Raw genomic sequence first — 27,443 nt, forward strand, 5'->3', positions numbered from 1 at the left:
TTCAAAAAATTAGGGCGAGGTAGCTCTAGGGAAATAGCTCTTGGTAAACTGCGTTTTTAAGTACCTACTTGCTCCGAGTTTTTACCCAAGTAACCACGGTGTTGAAGCCTTATTGCATGCTGATATAGGGTGTATTTAGAGCAATCATTACTTTACATGCAAACTTAAGGTTGATTTAAAGTGGAAATGGGCAATTATAGAATCAAATTACGATTATACTGGTATAATCTTAAATCAGTCGCATAATTGCCATTTCCACTTTAAATCAAGCTTAAGTGCTTAAGTGTTCATGCAAAGTAATGATTGCTCTAAATACACCCTATATCAGCATGCAATAAGGCTTCAACACCGTGGTTACTTGGGTAAATTCCCAAGAATACATCTTCGGTCCAATCGATATTTGAACATTTAATATTCATTTAGAAGGATGGGAGAATTCAGTTTCCAAAATTTTGAAAATGGAATAAAAAACTTCTGAGATAAAAGAACTATTTCCCGCCGAATTTTAAAATGTGGAGCAAGTTTCCAAAATGGGTAAAGGGAACAGAGGTGTGTCATGTTAACATTCAACTCAACAACTCGTTGTCACCCCAGCTGTGATAAAGTATGCAAAAGGGAATTTTCTTTCGATTATTTTTGTGTACACACATTTGTTTTAGCTTTTACGTCTTTATCACCTTATCATTTACCTAAACATTTAGAATCAGTCTTTCCCCCTTTGTGCGATTGGAGGCTCTTTAGTCGGTGTAACCTGGTCAACAAAGGAAAACAAATGTTAGCTCTCGATCAACGGAGATAAACTGCCAGAAATGGTTGCATTAAGGGTATGTACATTACCGGTGAGTTTGTACGCTTCGGCGCGAGTAGTGGTTTGCATAATGTCATGAAAGGCTGCTCGATGCAAACATGAAGCAGGAAGCCCATGAGGAGTGTGACGAACAGCACAGCGGATGTAAATAATATCTATGGAACAAGGCGAGATGTTTTTGTTTTATTTTCCTTAAAATATTTTGAGACTTTAAATAGGGAAACAAACAAACCGTGTTAAAAGTGCTGCTCATTAGTGGAGAAGTAACATTGCGGTAAATCGCATAAACAACGGTGTACTGGACGACGTACGCACAGTAGGTTAGTTTGGATGCCACCAACATGATTGGATGCTGAAGGAACGATGCAACGAGATTTCCGGGATGGAATGTAAGGTAGAATATCAGGAAGCATGCTAGAAGACCCCAAGACGTTTTCAGGAGCGATCCGTAGATGGCGAGAAGTAACGATCGCTCTGGAAGGTGATCCCGTGGTAGAAACACGGTCATGCCATTCATGCTAATGAAAAATAAGGCTACTGACAAGAACATTTTATAAAAATGCTGAAAGAATAAATAAAAACGTATAGTTGAGTATTTTTTATCCCTTGACAAAATTTTCGTCGGAAGCAGTGCAACACTTACCTTTACGCTCTCCAAAGATCTTCCCGTTGCGATAAATTTGTGGTACACAATCCCTGTAATCATACCGAAGAAGTAGTTTCCGGCATTGCTTTCAAAAGTAACATAAACTTTGAGGTAATACTCAAGATTTCGTATTTCGGCAATCACGTGTCTGCAATATCATAATCATTGGTTAGGTTCATTAATCCTAATATTTAAAGAGAGCAATCATACCTCACAATCATCATGACAGTTGCATCTAAGTTGTAATAATAGATCACAGCAGCAGGAACTAGTACAGCAAACACCACCATAAAGTAAAATAGTCCTGTTATGATTCTTGGAAACCTGAAATCAACATGAAACTTTTTATTATTCGCTTTAAGTGCGTCAAGGTTATCGAATCCTGTCGGCTTTTCGGGCCCGTATGAAGTTGATCAACAATATTAACTTCTTTTCCCGATCAGCCTAGATAGCTGTGTAGTGTCGGTAGAGGTTAGTTCAACTGGCTAAGAATAGCACTACGGACCGCCTGTTCCAGTGGTAAGAATCCGCTAATCAGGTGACCCCTAATTCATGGTGTTATGCGGCTTTACGCTTACTGTGCCTAGGAATGAATGGTTAGGGGGGTCTTAAATTAAATTAACCGGAGCAATCGCGCGGTGGACCTTGTGTTTCTCCGAGACAATCAGCTGCCCTTCTTCAATCTCATACTTGAGGCTGAATAAGGGCGGAATTATGAAGATGTTATTAATTAGTTTAAATTTTCACCTATATGGTTTCGCATTATGCGTTTTACACAGTGTATTCTGTGCATCCTCGCCTTTGGCGCACTCAAATCGATACCGATCTGGCTTTATTGTTGCTGTTCTTTTTTATGCTGTGATTGTTAAGAGTTTAATCTTGCCTAGTTTGGGTAGTGGCTACGGTTAGAATAGCTCAGATCAATCTTCAGTACAAAAGAACAGCAACGATCAATCTTTGTAGACTTATGCAAAATGGCACAGCCCAAGTGGCGTTAGTCCAAGAACCTTACTTTCGTAAGGGGAATTTCTATCTAGGAAACCTTGTGAATCCGGTGTTTGCTACTTTCAGTAAAAATGAAATGGCAAACTCACGTGTCATGCCTCGAGCATGTGTGCTTGTCAACAACGCAATCGTTGCTACACTCATTTCTGAACTAACTAACAGAGATGTATGTGCTATCACAATCGATGTATCTGTTGGAAACTTGGACAGGAAATACGTTTATTGTTCGGTTTATTTACCGCATGATGAACCATCCCCTACTGATGCTTTCAAGCAAGTCATTGCATACTGCACTTCAAAAGGCCTTCTTTGTCAAAAGGCCGCTAATTGTTGGTAGTGATGCTAATGCTCACCATATAATCTGGGGCAGCTCAGACATCAATTTGAGAGGCTCCAGTTTGATGGAATACTTAAGTAGTACAGATCTTGGATTACTTAACATAGGCAACCGCCCAACCTTCATGGTATCTGGTAGAGCGGAAGTGTTAGATATAACGGTTTGCTCTAGCAGAATTAGTCATGAGCTAACCAATTGGCATGTGTCAGATAAAGAATCTTTATCTGACCATCGCTACATCTTGTTTGAACATGTGAATGTTACTTCGCAAACTTTGCGTTTCAGGAATCCCCGATCAACCAACTGGGATCTCTTTACCGATTTGGTTGCAGCCAAATTTCATGGCTACTCACCATCAATTGACACTTCAAGTGATTTAGATGATGCCGTTGTACTACAACGGCCTTCATCATGGAAGCTTTTGAAGAAGCCTGCCCTCTGCGGTCTGTGAAGACCACAAGAGGAACCCCTTGGTGGAACTCTGATCTGGCGAAGCTCAGGAAACAATGTAGAAAGAGTTGGAACAGACGACGTTCGGCTGGATCGGAGGCTTTTAGGTCGGCTCGCAAGGCGTACAGGAAAGCTCTCCGGTCTGCTAAACGATCCGGCTGGAAAAACCTTTGTGCAAATGTTTCCAGTCTGAGTGAAGCCAGTCGATTGAACAAAATCCTTGCAAAATCTAAGGGTTTTCAAGTGAACGAACTTCGTTTGCCAAATGGTGATTTCACTTCCTCTGATGAGGAAGTTTTGGATTGTTTATTCAGTACACACTTCCCCGGATGTGTGGATATTACATCTTCGGATGAACCTGATGTCTTTTCTTGTAGTTATGATTCTTTAGCTTCGGCTCGGAGTATCATAACTTTAGAATCGATTGAATGGGCACTTAATAGCTTTGCGCCGTTCAAATCTCCTGGGGCAGATGGGATTTATCCTATTTTGCTTCAGAAGGGATTTGATCATTTCAAATATGTTTTGAAAAAACTATTTGTTTGCAGTTTTGCTACAGGGTATATTCCCAAATCCTGGCCGGATATTACTGTGAAGTTTATTCCGAAAGTGGGTCGCGCGTCGTATGAAGAAGCAAAGAGTTTCAGACCTATCAGTTTGACCTCTTTTCTTCTGAAATGCTTAGAACGCATAGTCGATCATCACATCCGTGATGTTCATCTGGCCAATGTGCCTCTTCATGTGAACCAACATGCTTACCAATTTGGAAAGTCCACTGTGACTCTTCTACACAAAGTTGTTTACGATATCGAGAAGGCATTCGCTCAAAAGCAATCCTGCTTGGGTGTTTTCTTAGATATCGAGGGTGCCTTTGACAACGTGCCTTTCGATGCCATATTGGAAGCCGCAAGGGGTCATGGTATATCTCCAATGATTTCCAATTGGATTCACCGAATCCTTAAAAACCGACATCTCTTCTCGACATTGCGTCAAGCGGCGAGTAGGAAATTGAGTGTTTGTGGATGCCCCCAAGGGGGAGTCTTATCACCACTTTTATGGAATCTCGTAGCAGATACGCTATTGAGGCAACTCAATAATAGCGGTTTTCCTACTTATGGTTTTGCCGACGACTACCTAACATTGTTAGTCGGTATGTGCAGCAGCACCCTTTTCGACCTGATGCAAAACGCTCTTCAGGTAGTTGAGGCACAGAGAACAGACGTCCAAGCTCATGCAGTGCGGTTGTGTAAAGCATTGCAACGGTTGTTTTGAAATAACTGGGAATGTGGCCATTACGCGGCGCTGTCACATTTCGAATAGGGGTACAAATTTGCTGTTGTTTTACCTTTTGGCGCTAGTATTGCAAGGTGTGCACCCCAATATAGTTCCACCGAGAGAATGTGTTGAATTTACTAGGAAAACAATATCTGTATTGTTGTTCAACTCACTTCTTATTAAAAGTGATGAAACTACTTATCAATGGGTTGCTCAAATTTTGTTGTTGAGTTAGTGAAATGATCATAAACGTCTTCTTGTTTGAGCAAATACAACACAGTTTTTCAGTTGGAAAATTTAAAGGTGCGCTAGTGAAATATTTCTTTAGTAAGCGACATCATGATGTCAGAACGATTTTTTAGGTGGGAATGTCACCGTCGATGGCGCTACTGAGCTTGTTTTTTCTTTACACAAGATTTTCGAGCAATTTTGTTCGAGCATGTTCGTCTGTTCTCTGTGGTTGAGGGTTGGTGTCGCCAATATGGCCTTTCGGTAAATCCGAGTAAAACATCTATTGTTCTTTTCACGGAAAAGCGAAACCGTAATGGTGTTCGACCTTTACGTCTCTTTGATTCTGAAATCAATGTGACTGAACAGGTAAAGTACGTTGGAGTCATTCTTGATTCCAAGCTTTCCTGGACGCCTCATGTTGAGTTCTGAATCAAGAAAGCTTGTATGGCCTTCGGGCAATGCCGGCGAACCTTTGGTACATTCGGGCTCTTAAACCCAAGTATATCAAATGGATTTACACAACTGTTGTTCGTCCAATATTGGCTTATGGCTGTCTGGTGTGGTGGCAAAAGGGCGAAGTGAGAACGGTCCAATCAAAAATAGGCCATCTCCAAAGGATGTGTTTAATGGCGATGTCTGGAGCGTTCTTTTCAACTCCCACGGCAGGGCTCGAAGTGCTCTTTGACGTTGCCCCACTACACATTCATCTCAAACAAGAAGCACTTTCTTGCACTTACCGTCTATGGGTACTCGGTTTACTAGAGGAAACTCCTGTGAACCGCAGTTCAACACACACCTCGTTGTTTCCACTTTTGGTGAATTGGGACAAAGTTGTCCTTGCTCCAAGTGATCTTACAATTGCTTGTAATTTTCCAAATAGGACATTTTCCATGAATTTCCCTTCCCGGGAAGAGTGGACATCTGGTTATCTGGAAAGAAGTATTTCAGACGGCATCGTATGTTACACTGATGGCTCCCTTCTCGAAGGTCGAGCAGGTGCTGGTGTTTATTCTCGTGAGCTAAGGCTGTATCAGTCTTACTCACTTGGTAGACACTGCACAGTTTTTCAGGCCGAAATCTTTGCTCTTATGTGCGGAGTGCGATCAGCACTTCAGTAGCACGTAATGGGCAAAGTAATAGACTTCTCTTCAGATAACCAGGCTGCTATTAAAGCACTTGCTTCGTCCAACTCCAGGTCGAAGATAGTTATCGCTTGTCGAACTCAAATCGAGGAGCTGAATTCAGCAAACGCTGTTCACCTTGTATGGGTACCTGGCCATTCTTCCATCGCTGGAAATGAATTGGATGATGAGTTTGCTCCCATTGGAGCATCACATGACTTCATTGGCCCTCAGCCAGCTATTCCGGTATCCAAGTGTTGGATGAAGCTTCAGATTGACACCTGGGCTGCCACTCAGCACAAACAATACTGGAATAGTTTGGAGTCATGTCGTCAAACAAAATTGTATAGTGCTGAGCCATCTCTACGGGTGGCGAAGTATCTAACTAATCTGTCTAAGCAGAATTGCAGCATGCTGGTCAAAGCATTGACTGGCCACTGCCGACTCAGTTATCACATGGCGAATATTCAGCAAACTGATTCATTTGCCTGTGATAGCTGTGAATCCGATTATGGAACTTCGTATCATTTAATATGTAACTGTCCAGTTTTTGGGCAATTGCGTTTCCGAATACTCGGGAAACACTTTTTAAGTGAAACTGACTTCAGAAACCTGAATCTTCAGGACGTTCTGTTGTTCTTGACCCGCTGTGGTAAAGAGCTATAGGCACTCTTTACACTTTATGCGTTATCACAGTGCCCTTCTACGGGCGCTGTTTGAACCCATTGTGGTACGCTAATGCGTTATTACAGTGTCCTTTTCAGGACGCTATGTGAACCCATTGTGGTACGCTTTTGCGAGTATGACGATCCTATTCCCTTACCTGTCCTTTCCCATGTCCTATCCTTTTTCCTTCCCTTCTCCGTCAGGTAAATGATGAATAGGCTCGTGTTCATGGCGATGGCACAAATTTCCCGAATGGAGGAGAACGTGCTTCTAGAGCCGACCTACTGATACCTGATACCTGATTATAAATCGTGGGCTTAAACTTCAAAACCACTTTACTTCAAAGCGATCTGAATATTCAAAACATATGGACAAAGCGAATAGGGGGGCGAATGGGGTCTCCAGTAAGCCTAGTGGTTAAGGCTATGGATCGCCAATCCGGAGACGGCGGGTTCGATTCCCGTTCCAGTCGGGAAAATTTTCTCGACTCCCTGGGCATAGTGTATCATTGTACTTGCCTCACAATATACAAATTCATGCAATGGCAGGCAAAGAAAGCCCTTCAATTAATAACTGTGGAAGTGCTCAAAGAACACTAAGTTGAAGCGAGGCAGGTCAAGTCCCAGTGGGGACGTAGAGCCATAAAGAAGAAGAAGAAGAAGGACAAGGCGAATCTCATGTTTCATGTTCAAGTAAGATGGCAATATTCTTCTAAATCTAAGAAAATCTTCTAGAAACTCGCTCAGTGTAGCAAAAAAAATATGTTGAAAAGCGTGCCTGACAGATGAATAAGAAAGGCGATCATTCCCGTAACTCTGTAGGTAGGATTTCTTACATGTCACACCATGTACATACAATAAATATTTGCAAAAGTATTAAAAAAATGCCTCGGAGTCTAAAAAAATAAAGTAATGCACACTTACCTCCAAATAAGCATCAGTATCATCGTTCCAACTAAAAACAATTGGAAATCTGCTCCAAGGTACCAAGTGAACTGCAAACACTGAAATTCAAAGATAGGTCAAGAAGTGTTAGTTAAATGATTTAGTAATACCATTTTATAGGATGCTACACAGTCGAACAATGTTTGCTGAAAAGTTATTTACGTACCGGATCTCTAGTGTTGATGTAATTGTTGACAAATAGTAAATTCGTCCACCAATTTTCCTTACAGTGATCTTCATACCTGTCAGCCATTGGACCGTCTTTCAGTCTCGGATACCAGGATACCTGGAAGAGTATAACGAACGCATAAACCGGTAAAATTCTGCAAATAAAAATAAGGGTATACAAATTGAACTTTTCCACTTTGTAAGGTTATCGTCTCACCGAACAAATCGATTGACGATTCTATCCATCAAGTACCACAGTTTGAACTGGGGATTCGATTTTATATGATCCATAAAATTGACCGACAGCACCACTCCGCCAATAACGAAAAACATCTGCACCAAGTAAGTATTCCCCGCCATGGCAATCGGAAACCAAAAACTTTCGAACTGTTGTTCCATTCGTTCTGGGTTCTTCAGTGGGATACGAATCATTGGTATGGACGCGTGACATAGAAGAATTATCAGCATGGTCGTGACGCGAGCACCGTCCAGGAAGAGAAGGTCTTTTCGAGATCTGGAGTTGAGTGATCCGAGCTTTTTCAAGTTCTCTAACAGGGAAAATGCTTGGATAATTGGCAGGAATTCAGCTTTCCTAAAACCACATATTCCGTGGTCCTTTTCGTTATTTCTACTTATAGTGAGGCTCTCAGAGTCCACAATAGTGCAAGTTACTATTAATACCAAAAGCAACACGACCAAGAAGCTAAACACCGTTTCCAGAGCCCCTAGTTCAAATAGATGAGAATGCTATAATGATTAGTTTGTCATCTACAAGTTTACACAGGGCCGTACCATTCGGTTGATTGAAGTCATCTGCAGAAATACTTATCCACGTGTCAATGCTGGTGTTTAGTTGGTAGTTTGTCCAAACTCGATTGGCAGCGCATGGTTTCGCTTGCTGTTCAGCACTTGTTTCAACGCTGTAAACCAATGGGCAGCGATCTAAACAAATGCCAATTTCCAAAGTGTCCCGTTGATAGTGCCGGGGGTTTTCAGAGTATTCCTGAAAGTAATAAGGAACAAATATCAACATATGAGTACATCTAAGATAGCAGGGACATTTTGAACAACTAGGTAAATTTCGGATAATCACATTTAGTGGCTCCGTACTCAATTCACTATGATATTTTGTGCTGCACGCAAAAACGGCTATGCTCAAAAATGTGTTCGGCCTGCACATTTTTAGTAAACATCCATGCCGCACAATGACTGTGTTGGAAACACACATTTTGTTAAATTGCTCGTACGCTCACATGAGCATGTATTTTGCAATAAATTCGACATGGCAACCTCACTGGGTTTATAAACCACCTTCAAATAACGAAAAATATTGATATTTTGCAAAAATGTGAGCGTACGAGCAATTTTAAAACATGTGTGTTTCCAACACAGTCCCTGTGCGGCATGGGTGTTAACCAAAAATGAGAGTTTTTATTTTAGAGAGTGTACAATAGAGCGTGATACTCAATTGGGTTTCATCCTTTAGACGACTATTTCTCCAATCCGTTTTACAGTAACTGAATTTTGGAGAGTTTAAATCTGAAATTTAAATTGAAAATGAACGGGGTAATATTGATCAACGTGTTATTCAACATCAATCGACTTGATATATCGATGATCCGATAGTGGTAGGTACCGTAATCCGGGGTAACATTGATCAGAATTTTCTATCTTTCTTGAATAATTCTCTTGTTAAAGCAAACGTTACATGTTTTATATTTTTAAAAGAAGTACTGCCCCTCAGAGTTTGTGTTAAGTTTTGAGTAGCTGTAAAACTTCAAAACATGTTTAAATAGGTTTTTAAATCTAATTTTTGATTGTGTAGACTTGGGGTAACATTGATCATATCAGTGATCAATGTTCATTTGTGTTGAAAGTACCCTTACTTACTAAATTCGGGGTCGCTGATTTCGAATATGTTGTACAAATTCTTACAAATAATGAACTTTTTAAGTTATTTCAGGATTAAAATCCTCTAAACCACGAATAACGCCTAAAGGTAGGCAATGGCTTAAGGAATTGATAGCCGACTTTTAAAAAATCGTATATTTTACTGAAAAATAGCATTTTCATAAAAGTTTCGTATATTAAATCCAACTCTAGGATATCATATTGAAGTAATACGTTGATTTCGAACCTCATACTGTATCTAGTATTCACGCCAAGCATGAATGTTTGACAGTGTATTGCTTTTTTCACTGGAAATTTTCCTTGCTTCGCTGAACAACATGACGTTTTCTTCCAGCGAAGGCTTACGCGATACAGAAAATCGCTGAATTTCACACTAACACTGCAGAAAATCTGTCAACAATAACTCAATACACATGCATTTTCAGCGAAAAGATCTATTTGCGTGACAACAATCCACTCCCATGACTACCGGGCGGCCGCCGTCAAATATCAGGATTGCCAACTGTCCGGCGACTGCTGTCAGTTTTCTTTGTCGCCGAATCTGGCGCAGGGTCTTCGGCGCGGAAACCCAAAGGTGGGAATAAAATTTTGAGGTTTGCGCGCAATATCTCATTGCGTTACGAAACACAGTTATGGAAAAATCGATTTAATTCATTGTTTATGAAAATCAATTTTAATAAATTGCATGTCATTTAATAGCTAAATGATAGCAGATTACGTTATACCATTCCTTAGTAGAAACTGATTCAATGTAAAATGCTTGTTTGAACATTTCATGAGGTGGGTTAAGTCGATCAATGTTACCCCGCTGATCAATGATACCCCGGATTACGGTACCCCTTTGATTCACAAGCGTGCCGCTGTCCGACTACTTTTGCACATTTTGAACGCCTTGTCACGCCCAGACCTGCGAACGAAAACATTTTATATCTCGTAGACGTAAAATTCAGCACAGTATAGTGCCGCGTCAAAAATTGAGCACAACCCACCAGGAGGTCTAAGGGGGCTCCAGGAGATTCTCAGGGGTGATTCAGGTAGTTTCAAAAGCGTTTTGGAGATTCTCAGGGGGGTTCCAGGGGATCTCAGGAGCGCTTAAATGGGTTTCAGGGGACTCCAGGGGAGTTCCAGAAGTTCTGAGGAGCACCAAGATATCTCAGGGGCGTTTCAACGAGATCTCAGAGGGTTTTAGATAGCACCAGAAGGTCTCAGAAGCGTTCCATGACCCATACACCATCAAAACACTATACATTGCATTTGTAAGCTCAATACTTGAAAATTGCAACAATGTATGGTCTCCTTATTTAATCACTCATGAAAGCAAAATAGAATCGATACACAAACAATTCTTATTGTACGCTCTTCGTAAAATAGGTTGGACATCATTCCCACTTTGCTTCCTTTAAAACACGCTGCATGCTTACTAGACTGGGCCAACAAGGAACAACGCTTTTTCGATTCCTTTTAGCGTCCAACTGTGCAACATTTCAGAGCGATTGGTTGCGTCCTCATATTCCGCATTGCAATTGAAATTTATGTGGGATTTAGTATGGGCATACGTACATTTTAACATATTTTTAATAAGTTGGAATTTATTGTCTAAAACTGTCTAACTAGTGATGTTGAAGTATAGCCTACACTCTTAAAAAATTAGGAATTTACACGTAACGTAAACCATCAATGTACGTAAAAATTTCATGACTGAATGGCAGATTTGAATCAATTTTACATTCATCATGTAAGTTTGAGTTGGTTGCACAAGACGTCGTCAACAAACCCATCTGACCAGATAATTAGAAACAGTTTCACATTTATCGTTTGTATCACAATTCCCTGATACAGCCGAGAGGTATAGTACGTGCCTCTCAATCAGCGGACCAGAGTTCGAATCCAGTTCATTATTTTACTTACACATGTTTTATCTCTCGCTTCGGCTCTAGCGATTGCTAGCTCGACTTTATTTTGTGATAGAAGACGTAAATTTGTGTCAAACGGGCCGCTCCTTTTATGTGCATCCAAGTGAACTTAAATTTACATGATGCCTCCAGGGCTTCCTCTAGTAATTTCTCCAAGGATTTCCTACAGAAATTCCACCAAGGATTCCTCCAAAAATTACGTTAGGAATTTCTTCAGGACTTTCTTCAGAAATTTACCCAGGAATTTCTCACAGAATGTCTCTGGAGATTTCTCCAGGAGTTTCTCCAAGAATTCATCCAGGAATTCTTCCAGGAATTCATCCAGGAATTTCTCTAGGGATTTCGTCAGGCATTCCTCCAGGTATTGCTTCAGAAATTCTTTCAGGGATTCATCCAGGAATTCCTTTAGAGATTTCTCTAAGAATTCCTCATAGGATTGCCGTCAGAAGTTACTCCAGGGATTCCTCTAGGATTTCCTCCAGGAATTACTTCGGGGATTCCCCCAGGAGTTCTAATCTAATCTAATCTAATCTAATCTAATCTAATCTAAACTAATCTAATCTAACACATGCGCAGCCAGTACAAGAAAGCATCCTGGAAAATAATTGGGTTAGATTACGCCCAAATATTTTTCTTGTCATTATTGATGCTTGCAGCATATCAAAGATATGACACAAGCGTCAAAGCGGCCAGGCCTACTGCGCAGCGTTTACCGCAAAGATGATTCCTAGAAGCGTTTCGATGCCAATAAACTTTCGTTTAACATCGAATCACTTCTCGAATCTTCAGGGGAGGAAGGATGCGTGGACATACCGTACCAAACGCTCCGAGATTGTTTAATAACATCATATTGTTACATAATGATTATTATAGTGAAATATGAAAGCATGAAACATTCTCACCAAGTTTGTCGCTATCCATTTGACATCTCACTATTTTTGTGCCAGTCACTTCTTGAGGGATACCGGGTTACTGTTGACAACTGCTTGAAAATAATCACGGAACAAAAACACTCGCGACCTAGATTATTATACGAATGTTCTCAAGATTTTCTGGTGATACTACGCTCAAACCGATCTCATTGTATCATCCTGATTTGTAGTTTTAACACAAAATGGACAAAACACTACAGCACTAGAAACAGCACATGATAATGTTTTAGATATCATGTGAGCATTTTACAAAATATGCAACGCCATGCGTGTCCGTCTATTCTCGGTCGCGTCATATTACCAAACCGGTCACCAGTGCAGGGGAATAACGACAAGCCCTTTAAATTCGGTCACAATCACAATACGGGAACCGTCAGTTTCAAAATAGAGGCTTCACTAATGCAAAATCCACATTCATGTGCCCAAGAAATTCCGTAAAACACACGCGTGCTTCTTCCGGATGACGTAGCACCGTTCAAATTATCATCAAACCACACTAAACGGGAGAACAAAAAAAAAAACCGTGACAAGAAAAACAAAATCACGTCGGACCGCGGCGAGACCTACTTCGATTTCCTTCGGGGATTCCCCCAGGAGTTCAACCAAAAACTCCTCCAAGGAGTTCTTCCGAAATTACTCTAGGAATTCCTCAAGAAATTTCTTCAGAAATATATCCAGGGATTCCTACAGAAATCCCTCCTAGGATTCCCACAGAAGTTCCTTTGGAATTTTTTCCAGGGATTCCTCCTGGATTTTCTCGAGAAACTCCTCTAGGAAAAAGCTTCTAAAGATTACTCCGAGCTCTTTAAAAAATATTCAAGTGTTCCTTTAGAAATTTCAATTCTTCCATCATCTTGTCCAGGAGAGCACTCAAGAATTTCTCTAGGATTACATGAAGATTTTTTTTTTTATTCTGTAAAAGAATTTCTTCAACGATTTGTATTAGAATTCTTTAATATAATTTTAGAGTGATGCATATAGGAGCCATGAAATTCTTCAAGAAGTCATCCAGGAATTCTTTCACAAAAATCTCCAAGAAATCTTTTAGGATTTCATCCACGGATTTGTTCAAGAATGCATCCATGAATTGCTTCAACAATATCCCCTGCAGCTCCTGCAAAGGAATTCCCTCAGAAACTCATCCTGCGATTCTTTCAGGAATATATCCTGAGTTACTGTTTTTCTCTAAGAAATCCTTCAAGAAATTATGTATTGACTTTTTCAAGAAGCCCTCTAGAGATTCCTATAGGAGTTTTTCAAGGGATGTTTTGAGAGTGTTCCTTCAGAAAGTCTTTCAGTGATTATTCCAAAGAGACTGTTTAAAAAATTCTCCCGGGAATTCCTCAAGGGTTGTTGTCTCCAACGACTGCTTAAGGCGAAACTGGAAGCATTTCCTCATTTTTTTTTGGTTTTTGATTTTTAATAAAATAACGAAGCAATATTTTCAAAATCCGTTTTCGTATACATGTAGAGTATGGATCAAGGTATCTTCTGAATTTTTCCCTGGTGGATTTTTTTTTTTCGTTTTTGCAGAAACCATTTTTTGTGCAATTTTGTTTAAAAATGATTTCTGCAAAAAGGAAAAACTTTTTCCACCAGGGAAAAACTCAGGAGATACCTTGATCCATACTCTACATGTGTACGAAAACCGATTTTGAAAATATTGCTTCGTTATTTTTTTTTTAAATCAAAAACCAAAAAGTGAGGAAATGGATCCAGTTTCGCCTTAAGGACTTATCCTAGGATTTCTCCAGGAATTTTACAAGGGATCTCCTCCCGAGTTTTGTGTAGAGATTTCTCCAGAAATTTATCTTAGAATTTCTCTAAGAAGTTGCCTAAAAGTTTTCCAGGGACTCTTTTAGGAGTCCCTCCAGTTGTTTCCTCAGAAGTTACTCAGGGATTCCAACGGGAATTTTTGCAATAATCCTCCAGGATTTTTTTTTTCAAGCCACACAATGTGACAAAAGGGTCAAAGCGGCGCAGGTTCTTGTTGCGCAGAAGTCACTGTGATTTACTTTACAGGAATAGGTACATACATGCACCAGGAATTCCTTTAGAAATTCCTTACTGAATTCCTTCATTACCTTTTTTCTGCAAAGTGAGGTAAGCGTAATTCCAAATTTCGATGTCTTTTGTTATATATCTGGTTAAAAAAAAACACTATGGCATGTCTGCTATTTTGAGATGCAAAATCTAGTGGTATTCCGAGCAGCGGAGAATAGCAAATTGATAACAACAAAATCACATAGCTTGTTTTTATATCATAGTTTGTTATTGTTAACTTATCAAAATAAATCTTTTAAATAACATAATTTGTTGGGCAATCTTATTTTGTTATGTTCAAGTTATTGGGATATATTCACAAGATAACATTTCAATAATATATTTTGTTGTAGAACAAGTTTAGTTATTATTCTACTATAGAGAATGTACAAATCGGCACCAACATTTCTAAAGGGCGTAACTGCTTTTGCAACCAATGCTTTCTCACAGAGCTGTGGGTCGTATTTCATTCATCTCACGCAATTCACATCCATTAATCGAAAGAGGAGGATTTTATCTTTCTATTCGTGCTAGTGGATTGCTCGAGAGGGATGGGATACGCTCCACAGCTTTGTGAGAAGGCATTGATTGTAAATGCAGTTACGCCCTTTTGAATCGTTGGTGCCGAAATATGTGATAAACAATAACAAGTTCACAAATTTCCTGTTATGAGGTTGTGATTGGTCTAACAAAACATACTATTGAACTAGTCTTCCAGGAACATTTTTTTGTTATTTCTCCGCTTATGACAGACAAGTTTATAACATAATATGTTATGCTAATAACTTAAAAATTACTGATTCCAGTATTCAGTTGTTAGGCCAAAATAACATATTTTATTATGCTGTTGATATTTTCTTCTGCTCGGGTAATCTAGCATTTATGGAAAAAACATAGCAAACGATCAAGAGTTTGATGAATAATAACCAAAAATATACCAATTTGTCAATGTCGCTTACGTCACTTTGCAGAAGAACGGTAGCCTAGATTTTTTTTCACATTGCAGCGATTGGTACAGGAATTTCTTCAGGTTAGTTTCAGGATTATTCGAGAGTTCTCCGGAAATACCTCAATGAAAATCTTCACGAATGTATTCAGAGGATTCTTACTTCGAGGGTTTTCTCCAGTTTAAGTTTTAAAACTTTTACGAGAATACCTTCAAGAACTATTCAACATTCAAGAACAATTCAATGCTCACCCGCTCAAACCCCACCGGAGTTACAGAGCAGCATAACACGGAACACACGACTTTGGGTCGTCGGGGCGCCGGCGTACCGGAAGCCCCGTCCCAACCGGAATCGCCGGGTCGACCCCGGCACCCAGTCCATCGAGATTGTCTCCCTGTCCGCCCTGACAGCCTTGGCGCCAGCGTACCGGAAGCCCTACCCCAACCGGAATCGCTGGGTCGACTTTGGCATCTCGGCCGTGACATAGACGAAGAGCTCCAGACTAACCATGATCGCTGCCCAGCTATATCTCCTGGTAACCGAGGCCCCGTCGGTGCGGACGTATCCCACACCGGAACTGGCGGACAACCCTCGGAGCCGGGAGGAGATCTGGAAGAGGGTAATACGGCTCACATGTCTGTTACTCTGGACGACGTGGGAAGTGAAGGCATCTATGAACTCGGGACGCGACGGGCTCTACCCGCTCCCCCCATGGACATCGTGGGAAGTCAAGCTTCTACCCTACTCACGTACACTCCGAACGGCCCAACAAACCACATATCACCAAACGCTACCTACTCGATCCCAGCCGACGAAGTTTCTACATCCTTTTTTTCCGCCGTCGGATCATCCTTGCCTTTGGTGGGTTCTCCACTCGAACCGGCCACTGGTAGGGCTCTGTTTCGTTCGGCAACGAACCTCGTCTCCAACTCGATACCACAGGCAAGCACCAACTATCCAGTCCCAGCGCTACCAAAACCTATAAGGTTCTGTTTACAGTGGAACATAAATGGCTACTATAATAATCTGGCGGATTTGGAACTTCTTGTGACCGGCGATCCTCCATGGATTTTGGCCCTCCAGGAGGTGAATAAGGTGACGATAGATCAATTGAACCGCTCCCTTGGCGGTAAGTACACCTGGCGTCTCAAACGAGGAACAAACTTCCGGCATTCAGTAGCTATCGGCATACTAAACTCCATTTCCTATGTTGACCTCAACGTGGATACTAACCTCCCGGTTGTCGGCGTCAAGCTACAAGGGCCCATCCAAATAGCTGTAGTGTGCGTACCATGTGGTAACATTCCGGATCTCCATGGTGAACTCGAAAGTGTACTCAGTCAAATTCCTGAACCAAGGTTGCTACTCGGCGATTTCAACGCCCACCATCCAGCGTGGGGGGGATTCGTTCCGACTCTAGAGGAACAACGCTTTTGGTACTATTCGAGTACAACGACCTCAACATTCTCAACGACGGCTCTCCGACATATCTGAGCGGGAACCATTCAACTGCCATTGACATCTCTCTCGTGAGCAGGTCCATAGTCCAACGTTTCTTCTGGAGCATTAACCCGGATCTATGCGGCAGCAACCATCATCCACTGCAAATCTCGGTGGCAACAGAAGCACCCACAACAACCAGACGCCCCCGCTGGCTCTACGACTTGGCGGACTGGGCAAAGTTCAACAACACAGTCCGTACTTCGCTACGATCCTCCAATCCTGAGGACATTTCTAGTTTCACCACCGTCCTCGCCCAAGCGGCGGATTCGTCCATTCCAAAAACCGGCAGCAGACTCGGTCGCAAGGCGCTGCACTGGTGGACACCAGAAATTAAAGCCATGGTCAAATCTCGTAGGAAAGCTCTACGAGCCGTCAAAAGGATGGCCCCTGATCACCCCGACCGCAGAGCAAAATTGGATCATTATCGCCTGAAGCGAAATGAATGCCGGCAAGCGATCCGAGATGCCAAAAGAGCCTCTTGGGAACATTTTCTTGAGAGCATCAATGCGTCCCAGTCTACTGGCAACCTGTGGTCCAAGGACAACGCACTCAGCGGCAAACGCGCCGCCACACCAACCACCGTTTGTTTAAACGGAACCTACACGAACGAACCGAATGTCATTGCGAATGGACTTGGCAAACATTTTGCCGAACTGGCCTCCTTCGACGGGTACGATCAGAGCTTTGTTCGGGGGAACGGCGCTTCTGCAGTAGACGTGGTCAACTTCTATATTCCTCCCGTTAGCAACCAACTAGACATAAACCAACCTTTCTCCTTCGGTGAGCTTCAGCACGCTCTGAGCCGCAGCAATGGCAAATCCGCCGGTCCTGATGACGTCGGATACCCCATGATAAAGAATCTCGATGGAACTGCAAAGCTCACCTCACTCGAGCTAATCAACAGAATGTGGCACAACGATTCTTATCCGCCCGAGTGGCGAGAGAGCTTCGTCGTACCCATACCGAAAACAGGTTTACAAATACGGGAGCTCTCTGGATTCCGACCAATTGCCCTGACCTGCTGCCTTTTGAAGGTGGTAGAGCGAATGGTTAATCGTCGGTTGACATACTACCTGCAGTCCCACAACCTTCTCGACCACCGGCAACATACTTTCCGGCCTGGACTTGGAACCAATTCCTATTTTGCTGCTCTGGGAGAAATTTTGCATGAGGCCAGTTTGAACAATCATCATACGGAGATCGTCTCATTGGATATCTCCAAAGCTTTTAACAGAGTCTGGGCACCTCTGGTTTTCAAAAAGCTGGCTAGGTGGGGTCTTAGCGGCCACATCCTGCACTTCATAAAGAACTTTCTTTCCGACCGTTCGTTCAAGGTTTTAATAGGGGACACCAAGTCAGCATCCTTCAGAGAAGAGACAGGGGTACCACAAGGATCCGTCATCTCAGTAACTCTTTTCTTGATTCTAATGGACGGGGTCTTTGAGAACCTCCCGAACGGGGTTCATATCCTTGTCTACGCAGACGATATTATTCTCATAGTATCCGGCCCGACCGCCCCTGCCACTCGCCGGAAAGCCCAAGCTGCTGTTACGCGGGTCGCAAAATGGGCTACATCCGTTGGTTTTACCATGTCAGCACACAAGAGCGTCCGCTGTCATGTCTGCCCCTTCAGACATATGATGAAAGGCCGGCCTTTTACCATTGCCAATCAACCAATCCCCGTACGAAAAACGGTTCGGGTTATCGGGGTTGTGATCGACCGTGGTTTGACTTTCAAGCCGCATTTTGAAAACATCAAACACAGCTGTCGGAGTCGCCTCAACCTCATCCAAACACTATCTAAGCCTCATCGGAGCAGCAACAGAAAGATACTCTTCCAAGTGGCAGCCGCCACCATAGACAGCCGCTTGTTTTACGGTATCGAACTGACCTACCTAGCCATCAACAACCTGATCATCACACTTACTCCGGTTTACAACCGGTATATACGGATCATCTCTGGGCTCCTCCCTTCAACGCCGGCGGATGCAGCTTGCGTTGAAGCCGGGTTACTCCCATTCCGACACTGTGTCACCGCAACACTTTGTCGCAAGGCTGCCATCATTGCTGAACGCACCTCCAGTAATAATAGACCCCCTCTTCTAGTCGAGGCTGCCAACCGACTTCAAAGCACTACCGGTCTAAACGTCTAACACTCTCACCAATTGCGAAGTGCTTGTGGTTCGGTGAACGGGACTGGCGAAACCCCACACTACGCTTCGACAACAGAATCAAAGAAAACTTTAGAGCTGGGGACACGTCCATACATCTGCGACTATCAGTGGCGGAACTCCTTCGGACGGCCTATAGCGATCATCAAAAAAGGTTCACTGACGGCTCGCTCTCGACGCTGGGTGTTGGAATTGGGATAGCTGGGGAAAACCTTGCGGTCAGCCTAAGCCTCCCAGATCAATGTTCAGTGTACTCCGCCGAGGCGGCGGCCATCCTCCACGCTGCAACTAAACCTGCGGACCGGCCTCTCGTGATTATCACAGACTCGGCCAGTTGCATCTCAGCTCTGCAATCAAATACCCCCCGTCACCCTTGGATTCAAGCCACCATCAAACAAGCCCCACCAGGAAGCACCTTTTTGTGGGTCCCTGGACACTGTGGTGTCCCTGGGAATGAAATGGCGGACCACTTGGCAGGTTCCGGGTATTCTGGCTCTCGCTACAAAACAACTGTTCCTTTGCTGGACCTAAAACGCTGGATCACCTCATCTATTCAAGACGCCTGGACGAGCGAATGGGCCCACTACCGTGGGACCTAGTTGCGGAAAATTAAGCAGAGCACCAACGCCTGGGCGGACTTGAAACCTAAAAAAGAACAAGTCCTCATCTCACGACTACGAACGGGCCACACCAGGGCTTCCCACAACCTGGGAGGCATACCTTTCCACAGAACTTGCGATATCTGTGGGATAAACAACTCGGTCGAGCATATCATCTGCGTCTGTCCAGCCTATGAAGGACCCCGGCAGATGTATGGGATCCCCGGAAGTATACGCGATGCCCTCAGGGATGACTCATCAGCACTTGCTGCTTTGATGTGCTTCATTAAGGATGCAGGCCTTTACTTTAAAATATAGCACACTCACTTCTTGCCATGTTCAACTTTTTGTAATAGTCAATCGTGATTCCTCAAGCACTATGTGATACTTTGCAATCGGTCCCTGTTAACAAAATTCGTGTTTTTTGTCCATTCAGAATTTTAATTTACTAAAAAGCTACCTAAAAACTTTCAATGATGTATCAATTGTTTTGCGTTTTTAAATTTGTATCCTATTTGTTCTCATGCAAGTATGCTAAATAACTTCGATAAAACTCTGTACATTAGCTCATAAGGAATACTTCTGTAGTTCTTTTTCTCAGGCGAGCCCCTCTGGCTTGTTCTGCTTTTCTATGACCCGGGATGAACCTGCCTACGGCAGAAAATCCCCGAATAAAGAGATAAAAAAAAATCAAGAACTATTTCTAGGGAATTTCCGGGATTACAGCAATTGATATTTCTATAGAATTATGCTCTGATATGACTATATCCAGTAAATGTGTACATATGTAAAATCTACTTTAGCAAAATTCCGGCGAAGATGTACATGGAACAATACAACTGAAGGTTTATGGTTAGAGGAATAGAGATTCAGAACATTCCAAGATTGCTTATGAGCAATGAGCATAGATAAACTGGATGATTAATTACTGAAAAACTTATGGCGGTCATAAACGTAGACATTTTTTGAAAAACAAAAATCCTCGGACGGGTTTCTACTGGAGAAAATGTTGATTGAAAGCATTCGCATTTCACAAAATAGTTCAGCTATGTTTACTTACGAAAGTTTTAAAGATATTAAAAAAGACTATTATGAGCTCCAGAAATAATTCCCGAGTAAAGAAAAATCCTACTACCGCTACTAGCATTTGTGTAGAACAGTTGAGCGTTGTTCGACGTATTGTTTAAAATACAGCAACGTGACTGTTGAAGAGTTGCCTATATAATGTTATTGTTTTCAATTTCATCGTGCTAGGCTTAGCTAGTACGTGTAAATTTGCTAAGGGTGCTCGAACTTAAATTGCCATGTATTCATATAAATTTAGGAAAAAAAATAGTAGGTTTACAACTTTCAGAATAACTAATTGTAGAATAACTTATTCAGTATATTCTCAAAGAGCTCGAGTTTCAATTTTCCCTCATCATCGATCATGACATTTCTTGCAGAGAATGTCATACGCTTGTTGTAGCGGTAGCGGTAGCCGATAACGGAGGGTACCGTTGCGCACATACTGTTTTAAAACCTCTACAAGACTAATTGGCCATCATAATGTTACTTGGGCCATAATAAAACTCAGTGGTTCCCAAACTGACGGGCTGCGCTAATATCTATGAAGTGCTGCAACAAAGAGAAAATGATATTAGGATTGTGTATCTCGTTAAACACTGTGACAAGAAAATAGTTTCAATACTCAGTGGTACCCAATCTGTGATAAAGAGAAACCCACAAATCATTTATCTAAAGTTTGTAATAATTTCATGATTATAACAAATGTACTATTTTCGTAACGAGAAACCATTAAAATGCGGGTGCTGCTGCAAAAAAAAAATGCTTAAAACAAAGTACATATACATATTTATAAAAAGCCCCTCTATATTTTAAAATATAAATAATTGTACAACTTCTCCAATAAGGATGTTTTTTTTTGTTTTAACACTTTCACATATAACGAGGTACTTTTAGAAAAAAAAACAGTATAAAATAGTAAAATCTCATTAACATAAATGCATGTATTTCACTATTCACAAAGGTTAGAAACGGAGTGCAGAGCGGTTCTGGAGAGAAGGATGCAGCGTGGGCGGTAATGCTGCAGCATGGAACCCGACAGAATGTGGAGCGATACAGACAGAAGCGGAAGCAGCAGACCCGTCTCTTCCGGGAGAAAAAGCGCCGCCTGGAAGAAGCGGAGTGCGAGGAAATGGAACTGCTGTGCCGTTCACAGGAAACACGCAAGTTCTACCAGAAGCTCAACGCATCCCGCAAAGGCTACGTGCCGCAAGCCGAAATATGCAGGGATAAGGAAGGGAGCCTCCTGACGGACAAACGTGAGGTGATCGAAAGGTGGAAGCAGCACTTCGACGAGCACCTGAATGGCGAAGAGAATGTAGGCACGGAGGACCAAGGCAACGGAGGAAATGACTATGTTGGTGCAGCAGAGGACGGGAACGAACCTACTCCCACGCTGAGGGAAGTTAAGGATGCCATCCACCAGCTCAAAAACAACAAAGCGGCTGGTAAGGACGGTATCGCAGCAGAACTCATCAAGATGGGCCCGGAAAAGTTGGCCACCTGTCTGCACCAGTTAGTAGTCAAGATCTGGGAAACCGAACAGCTACCGGAGGAGTGGAAGGAAGGGATAATCTGTCCCATCCACAAAAAAGGCGACAAGTTAATGTGTGAGAACTTTCGAGCGATCACCGTTTTGAATGCCGCCTACAAAGTGCTATCCCAGATCATCTTCCGTCGTCTTTCACCTAAAGTAAATGAGTTCGTGGGAAGTTACCAAGCCGGTTTAATCGACGGCCGGTCGACAACGGACCAGATTTTCACCGTACGGCAAATCCTCCAGAAATGCCGTGAATACCAGGTCCCAACGCATCACCTGTTCATCGACTTCAAAGCGGCATACGACAGTATCGACCGCACAGAGCTATGGAAAATTATGGACGAGAACAGCTTTCCCGGGAAGCTGACTAGACTGATAAGAGCAACGATGGACGGTGTGCAGAACAGCGTAAGGATTTCGGGTGAGCTATCTAGTTCATTTGAATCTCGACGGGGACTACGACAAGACTTTCCTGCCTACTATTCAACATCGCCCTGGAAGGTGTGATGCGACGAGCCGGGCTCAACAGCCGGGGTACGATCTTCACGAAATCCAGCCAATTTGCGGATGACATGGATATTTTTGCCAGAACATTTGGAACGGTGGCAGAACAGTACACCCGCCTGAAACGCGAAGCAGCAAAGGTCGGACTGGTGGTGAATGCGGCTAAGACAAAGTACATGCTGGTAGGTGGGACTGAGCGAGACAGGACAAGCCTTGGCAGCAATGTTACGATAGACAGGCATACTTTCGAGGTGGTAGAAGAATTCGTCTACCTCGGTTCTGTGCTAACGGCTGACAATAACGTGAGCCGTGAAATACGAAGGCGCATCATCAGTGGAAGTCGTGCCTACTATGGGCTCCAGAAGAAACTGCGGTCAAAAAAGATTCACCCCCGCACCAAATGTACCATGTACAAGACGTTAATAAGACCGGTGGTTCTCTACGGACACGAGACATGGACGATGCTCGAGGAGGACCTGCAAGCACTCGGAGTTTTCGAGCGACGGGTGCTAAGGACGATCTTCGGCGGTGTGCAGGAGAACGGTGTGTGGCGGAGAAGGATGAACCACGAGCTCGCTGCACTTTACGGCGAACACAGTATCCAGAAAGTAGCCAAAGCTGGAAGGATACGGTGGGCAGGGCATGTTGCAAGAATGCCGGACAACAAACCTGCAAAGTTGGTGTTTGCTAACCATCCGGTTGGTACAAGAAGGCGTGGAGCGCAGAGAGCACGATGGGCGGACCAGGTGGAGCGTGATCTGGCGAGTGTTGCGCGTGACCGAGGATGGAGAGCTGCAGCTGCAAATCGAGTATTATGGCGGCAAATTGTTGATTCAGTATTATCATGAATTTGATGTGAACTAAATAAATGAATGAAAAATGAATGAAAGGTTAGAAAACATATTTCGAGTGAAACAACTATTTTTAATAAGTTTGAATGTGCCTATTTTTATATTCTGGAATGTTTGAGACAAAAATTACAGTTTGAAATTTCACATCTTTTGCGAGGAATGTGTCACATACATCAAGTATCAGCAGTGTTGGAGGGAGTGCAAGTATTAATCACATTGTACATGTCAAGGAGTATTACAAACAATATAATGATTTTCCAAAACTTAGTGATTCCTGATCCGTTGTGACGGGCCATTGCAACAAACTCGTTGCTATATTATTTGTAGTATCGTAAACCGGGATCAAATTGATCTCCGGGGCGAAATTGATCAGCCATTTTTCCGTCAGAAAACGCGTACTTTAAATAGTTCATTTGTAAGAATCGTGCTGTTTTAATCGCTAAGAAAAAGTTACTCTAAAATGAGAAAGATTCACACAAAACTGAGCTAAACTGGAACAGCTCAAAAAAATGAGTAAATTGCATTTCCAGCGATAGCGCTGATCCAAGTGCAAAAATCCAACTAGTTTAAGTCGTATAATATTCTTCACCTCATCAAGAATATTTACGGCTTAAACTGATGATATTTTCGCACTTGGGCCAGCGCTATCACTGGTAATGCAATTTACTCATTTTTTGAGCTGTTCCACTTTAGCTCAGTTTTGTGTGAATTTTCTGACCGTGTATGAAGATAACTTTGACGTTTTTTTTTTCTTCTAAACCATGGGGGAAAATCTGCTCAACAGACACCTGAACAGCTTTCTCTCTCTTCTTGGCGTAACGTCCTCACTGGGACAAAGCCTGCTTCTCAGCTTAGTGTTCTATGAGCACTTCCACAGTTATTAACTGAGAGCTTCCTCTGCCAATGACCATTTTGCATGCGTATATCGTGTGGCAGGCACGAAGATACTCTATGCCCAAGGAAGTCAAGGAAATTTTCTTTTACGAAAAGATCCTGGACCGACCGGGAATCGAACCCGTCACCCTCAGCATGGTCAACCTGAACAGCTATATTGGGCCCATATAGCCGAGGCGGTAAACGCACGGGTATTCAGCATGACCATGCTGAGGGTGACGGGTTCGATTCCCGGTCGGTCCAGGATCTTTTCGTAAAGGAAATTTCCTTGACTTCCTTGGGCATAGAGTATCTTCGTGCCTGCCACACGATATACGCATGCAAAATGGTCATTGGCAGAGGAAGCTCTCAGTTAATAACTGTGGAAGTGCTCATAGAACACTAAGCTGAGAAGCAGGCTTTGTCCCAATGAGGACGTTACGCCAAGAAGAGAGAGAGAGAGAGAGAGACCTGAACAGGAAGGTCAAGGTAGTGGGAAGTTAGGACCGTATTCTACAACAAAGTTTAAAGTTAGGACTACTCTCTCCTCGACTCACTAAACACATTTCCATGGTCACCAATCCCTTCGTCTCTCCGGAACCACCAAGAAGGCATTGCTTCAGAGAGAGGCTAGTGCACGTCGCACACTATGTATAGTACAGCCCATTGGTCATTATACGATCATGCTAATTGCAAACACTCACTTTGATTTGTTGCCACTGCAGCGAGCTGCTATTCTCCACAATTTGAGCCCTAACAACACTGTACCGAAAGTTCGGGTTTCTGCGCCGACACTCATCGAAGTCATCGTAGTCGTACAGCTGGGGCAGCGTTTTCCACGGCACGTTCGCTGAAAATCCGCCAAGTTAATGTAATTCCTTCGGAAAAGTGCAGCTGCATTTTCTTTAACATTCTGCCACCCATTTCTCACCCACCACAATTTATAGATTGTTTTGCAATAATTTTGCCGGAATTTTATTGAGGAAATCCCTCTCAAAAATCTACTCAATCAGATGTGCAAAAGCCTATAAATTGTGGTGGGCATAAAGTAAGTGGTAGGGCGTTTCTGTTGGTTCAACTGAACATCATTGTGCCCTGCGTATCACTCACGTTGTTTCACTTCTTTGGAGAACGAACCGGTAGCGAAAATTTTAACACCCACCGCGATCAAGGCAACGACAATGTAGCGTGGAAACATTTTTTTCTTGTATAAATAAAACGTTCAGCTTTGCTATTGCCCGCACACCTTGGACATGTTGCTCACTAAAGAGCCCGCCATAGACTGTCGACTGCCCAATGTAGGATCCTACAATGCCGGGGGTCGACAGCAATCATGTTGCGTAGATGAGAAACGTTGAGGATTGTTAAAAGTTTGTTTGATTGTTTGCTATTAGGTTCTGATGGATTGGAATCAAAATCGTCTTGAACATGAACATCGCTGGACTATTCAAATAGTATATATTAACAAGATAAAAAAAATGTTTGCGTAATTTCAATAAACAGCTACGAACAGTACATTGATAAGTAATATATGTGAGTATCTAAGTAAAAGAATATCATTCGAGTAGTGTTATTTATGCTCAATGATAGTTAACAATATCGTGCCAATAATCGTCAATGATAAAAATAACTTTTTCGAAACGATATCACAGCAAGCATGCTTGGCTATAATTGTACCAAGCTGCGTGTTTATTTTTGACTACTAGAGATGGCCTTCGGGGGGTTTCTGATGCACGCGAATAAATGCCTAAATACGGCCGGCACCCCAATCTTAAGATTTATTAGTGTCGCGACATTGAGCCTGAGCTAGCCAATTAAAGTTAAGAAATACCCTCCAGAGTGTTCGTTTGCGACTGTTAGGCCATCTTAAAGTGACAATGGTGAATCACAATTTTAGCAGACTGACCGGTTTGACAAGGAGAAACATTTTCACAACCGACGGACCACCTTGTGGTCAGCACTGAAGATTTTTGCATACTGTTATAACGACAATCTCAAATTAACATTTTAAATTAACTAAACTAATTATTTTGGAGAATACAATGTTAATTGTCGAAGATATGTAAGTGTTCTTCTTAAGGGCTGCCGAGGGAGTGCAATTATGCCAGAGTGTTTTAAATGAGAAAGTATACCTACAATACTACTAACTTTCAGTCCTCAGTACCCATGGTGGTTCACAAGGGGTCGAATTAAAAGCTAGATCTCCATCCTGGGCGATTGCCCACCACCGTCTTTACCTACGGCCAGGTCAAATTTCTGTCTACCTGCTTGATTTCGTAGTTGAGGCTGCACCGCCATGAGCCTCTGGGCCTGTTCTTGCTATGATATCCTGTTGGGTTCCAATCTATCGCTTGCTTGCAGATTTCGTTCCCTGCATAGAGTGTGGCCGAACCACCTCCACTTTCATTCCCGAATTTCTGTTGCATTCGGCTTCACGTTGTCGATGCAATTGTGAGGCCACCATGAACGAACTATGTACCGCAGGCTTCTATTGATGAAACTAGAAAATGGCTTTTTCAGTTTCGATAAAATGTCATCTATTAATGAAGACCTGCATCCGTTGAGTGTTTTCTACTGATACACACCAGGTTTCACTGGCATACAGCAGCACAGATTTCACGTTTGAGTTGAAAATTCGGATACGTCGACTAATCTACTTGTTTTTTCATACATTTCTTAAACTCGCAAAAGTGGCCCTTTTCCTTCTAAACCATAGGGAGAAAATCTGCTCAACATACACCCGAACAGTAAGGTCCGGGCAGTGTGGGGTTAAGGCCGTCTCCTACAGCAAAAGCCAGGACTACTCTTTTCTCGACCCACTAAACACATCCCCTTGGCCGCCAAACCCTTCGTCTCTCCGGAATCACCAAAAAGGCATTGCTTCCAAGAGGGGCTAGTGCAAATCGCACCCTCAAGGTTAGCTGTGTAGCCTGCAGCAAC

The 27,443-nt window shown here is 42.6% G+C and overlaps 1 protein-coding gene across 1 annotated transcript; it reads right to left on the reverse strand.

Moving 5' to 3' along the window:
- Nucleotides 1-559: 559 nt before the first annotated feature.
- LOC109407883 (O-acyltransferase like protein-like) lies at nt 560-25,787 on the reverse strand. The gene is made up of 11 exons (XM_062856304.1): nt 25,614-25,787; nt 25,208-25,353; nt 8,444-8,654; nt 7,869-8,376; nt 7,650-7,806; nt 7,463-7,542; nt 1,665-1,778; nt 1,452-1,602; nt 1,041-1,370; nt 838-963; nt 560-751 (listed from the first exon to the last, which is right to left on the reverse strand). Exons 1-11 carry the CDS (start codon nt 25,699-25,701, stop codon nt 704-706), a joined length of 1,959 nt encoding a protein of 652 aa, XP_062712288.1. The 5' UTR covers nt 25,702-25,787; the 3' UTR covers nt 560-703.
- Nucleotides 25,788-27,443: the final 1,656 nt, after the last annotated feature.

Source organism: Aedes albopictus, chromosome 3 (assembly GCF_035046485.1).
Source record: "Aedes albopictus strain Foshan chromosome 3, AalbF5, whole genome shotgun sequence".
Lineage (NCBI taxonomy): Eukaryota > Metazoa > Arthropoda > Insecta > Diptera > Culicidae > Aedes > Aedes albopictus.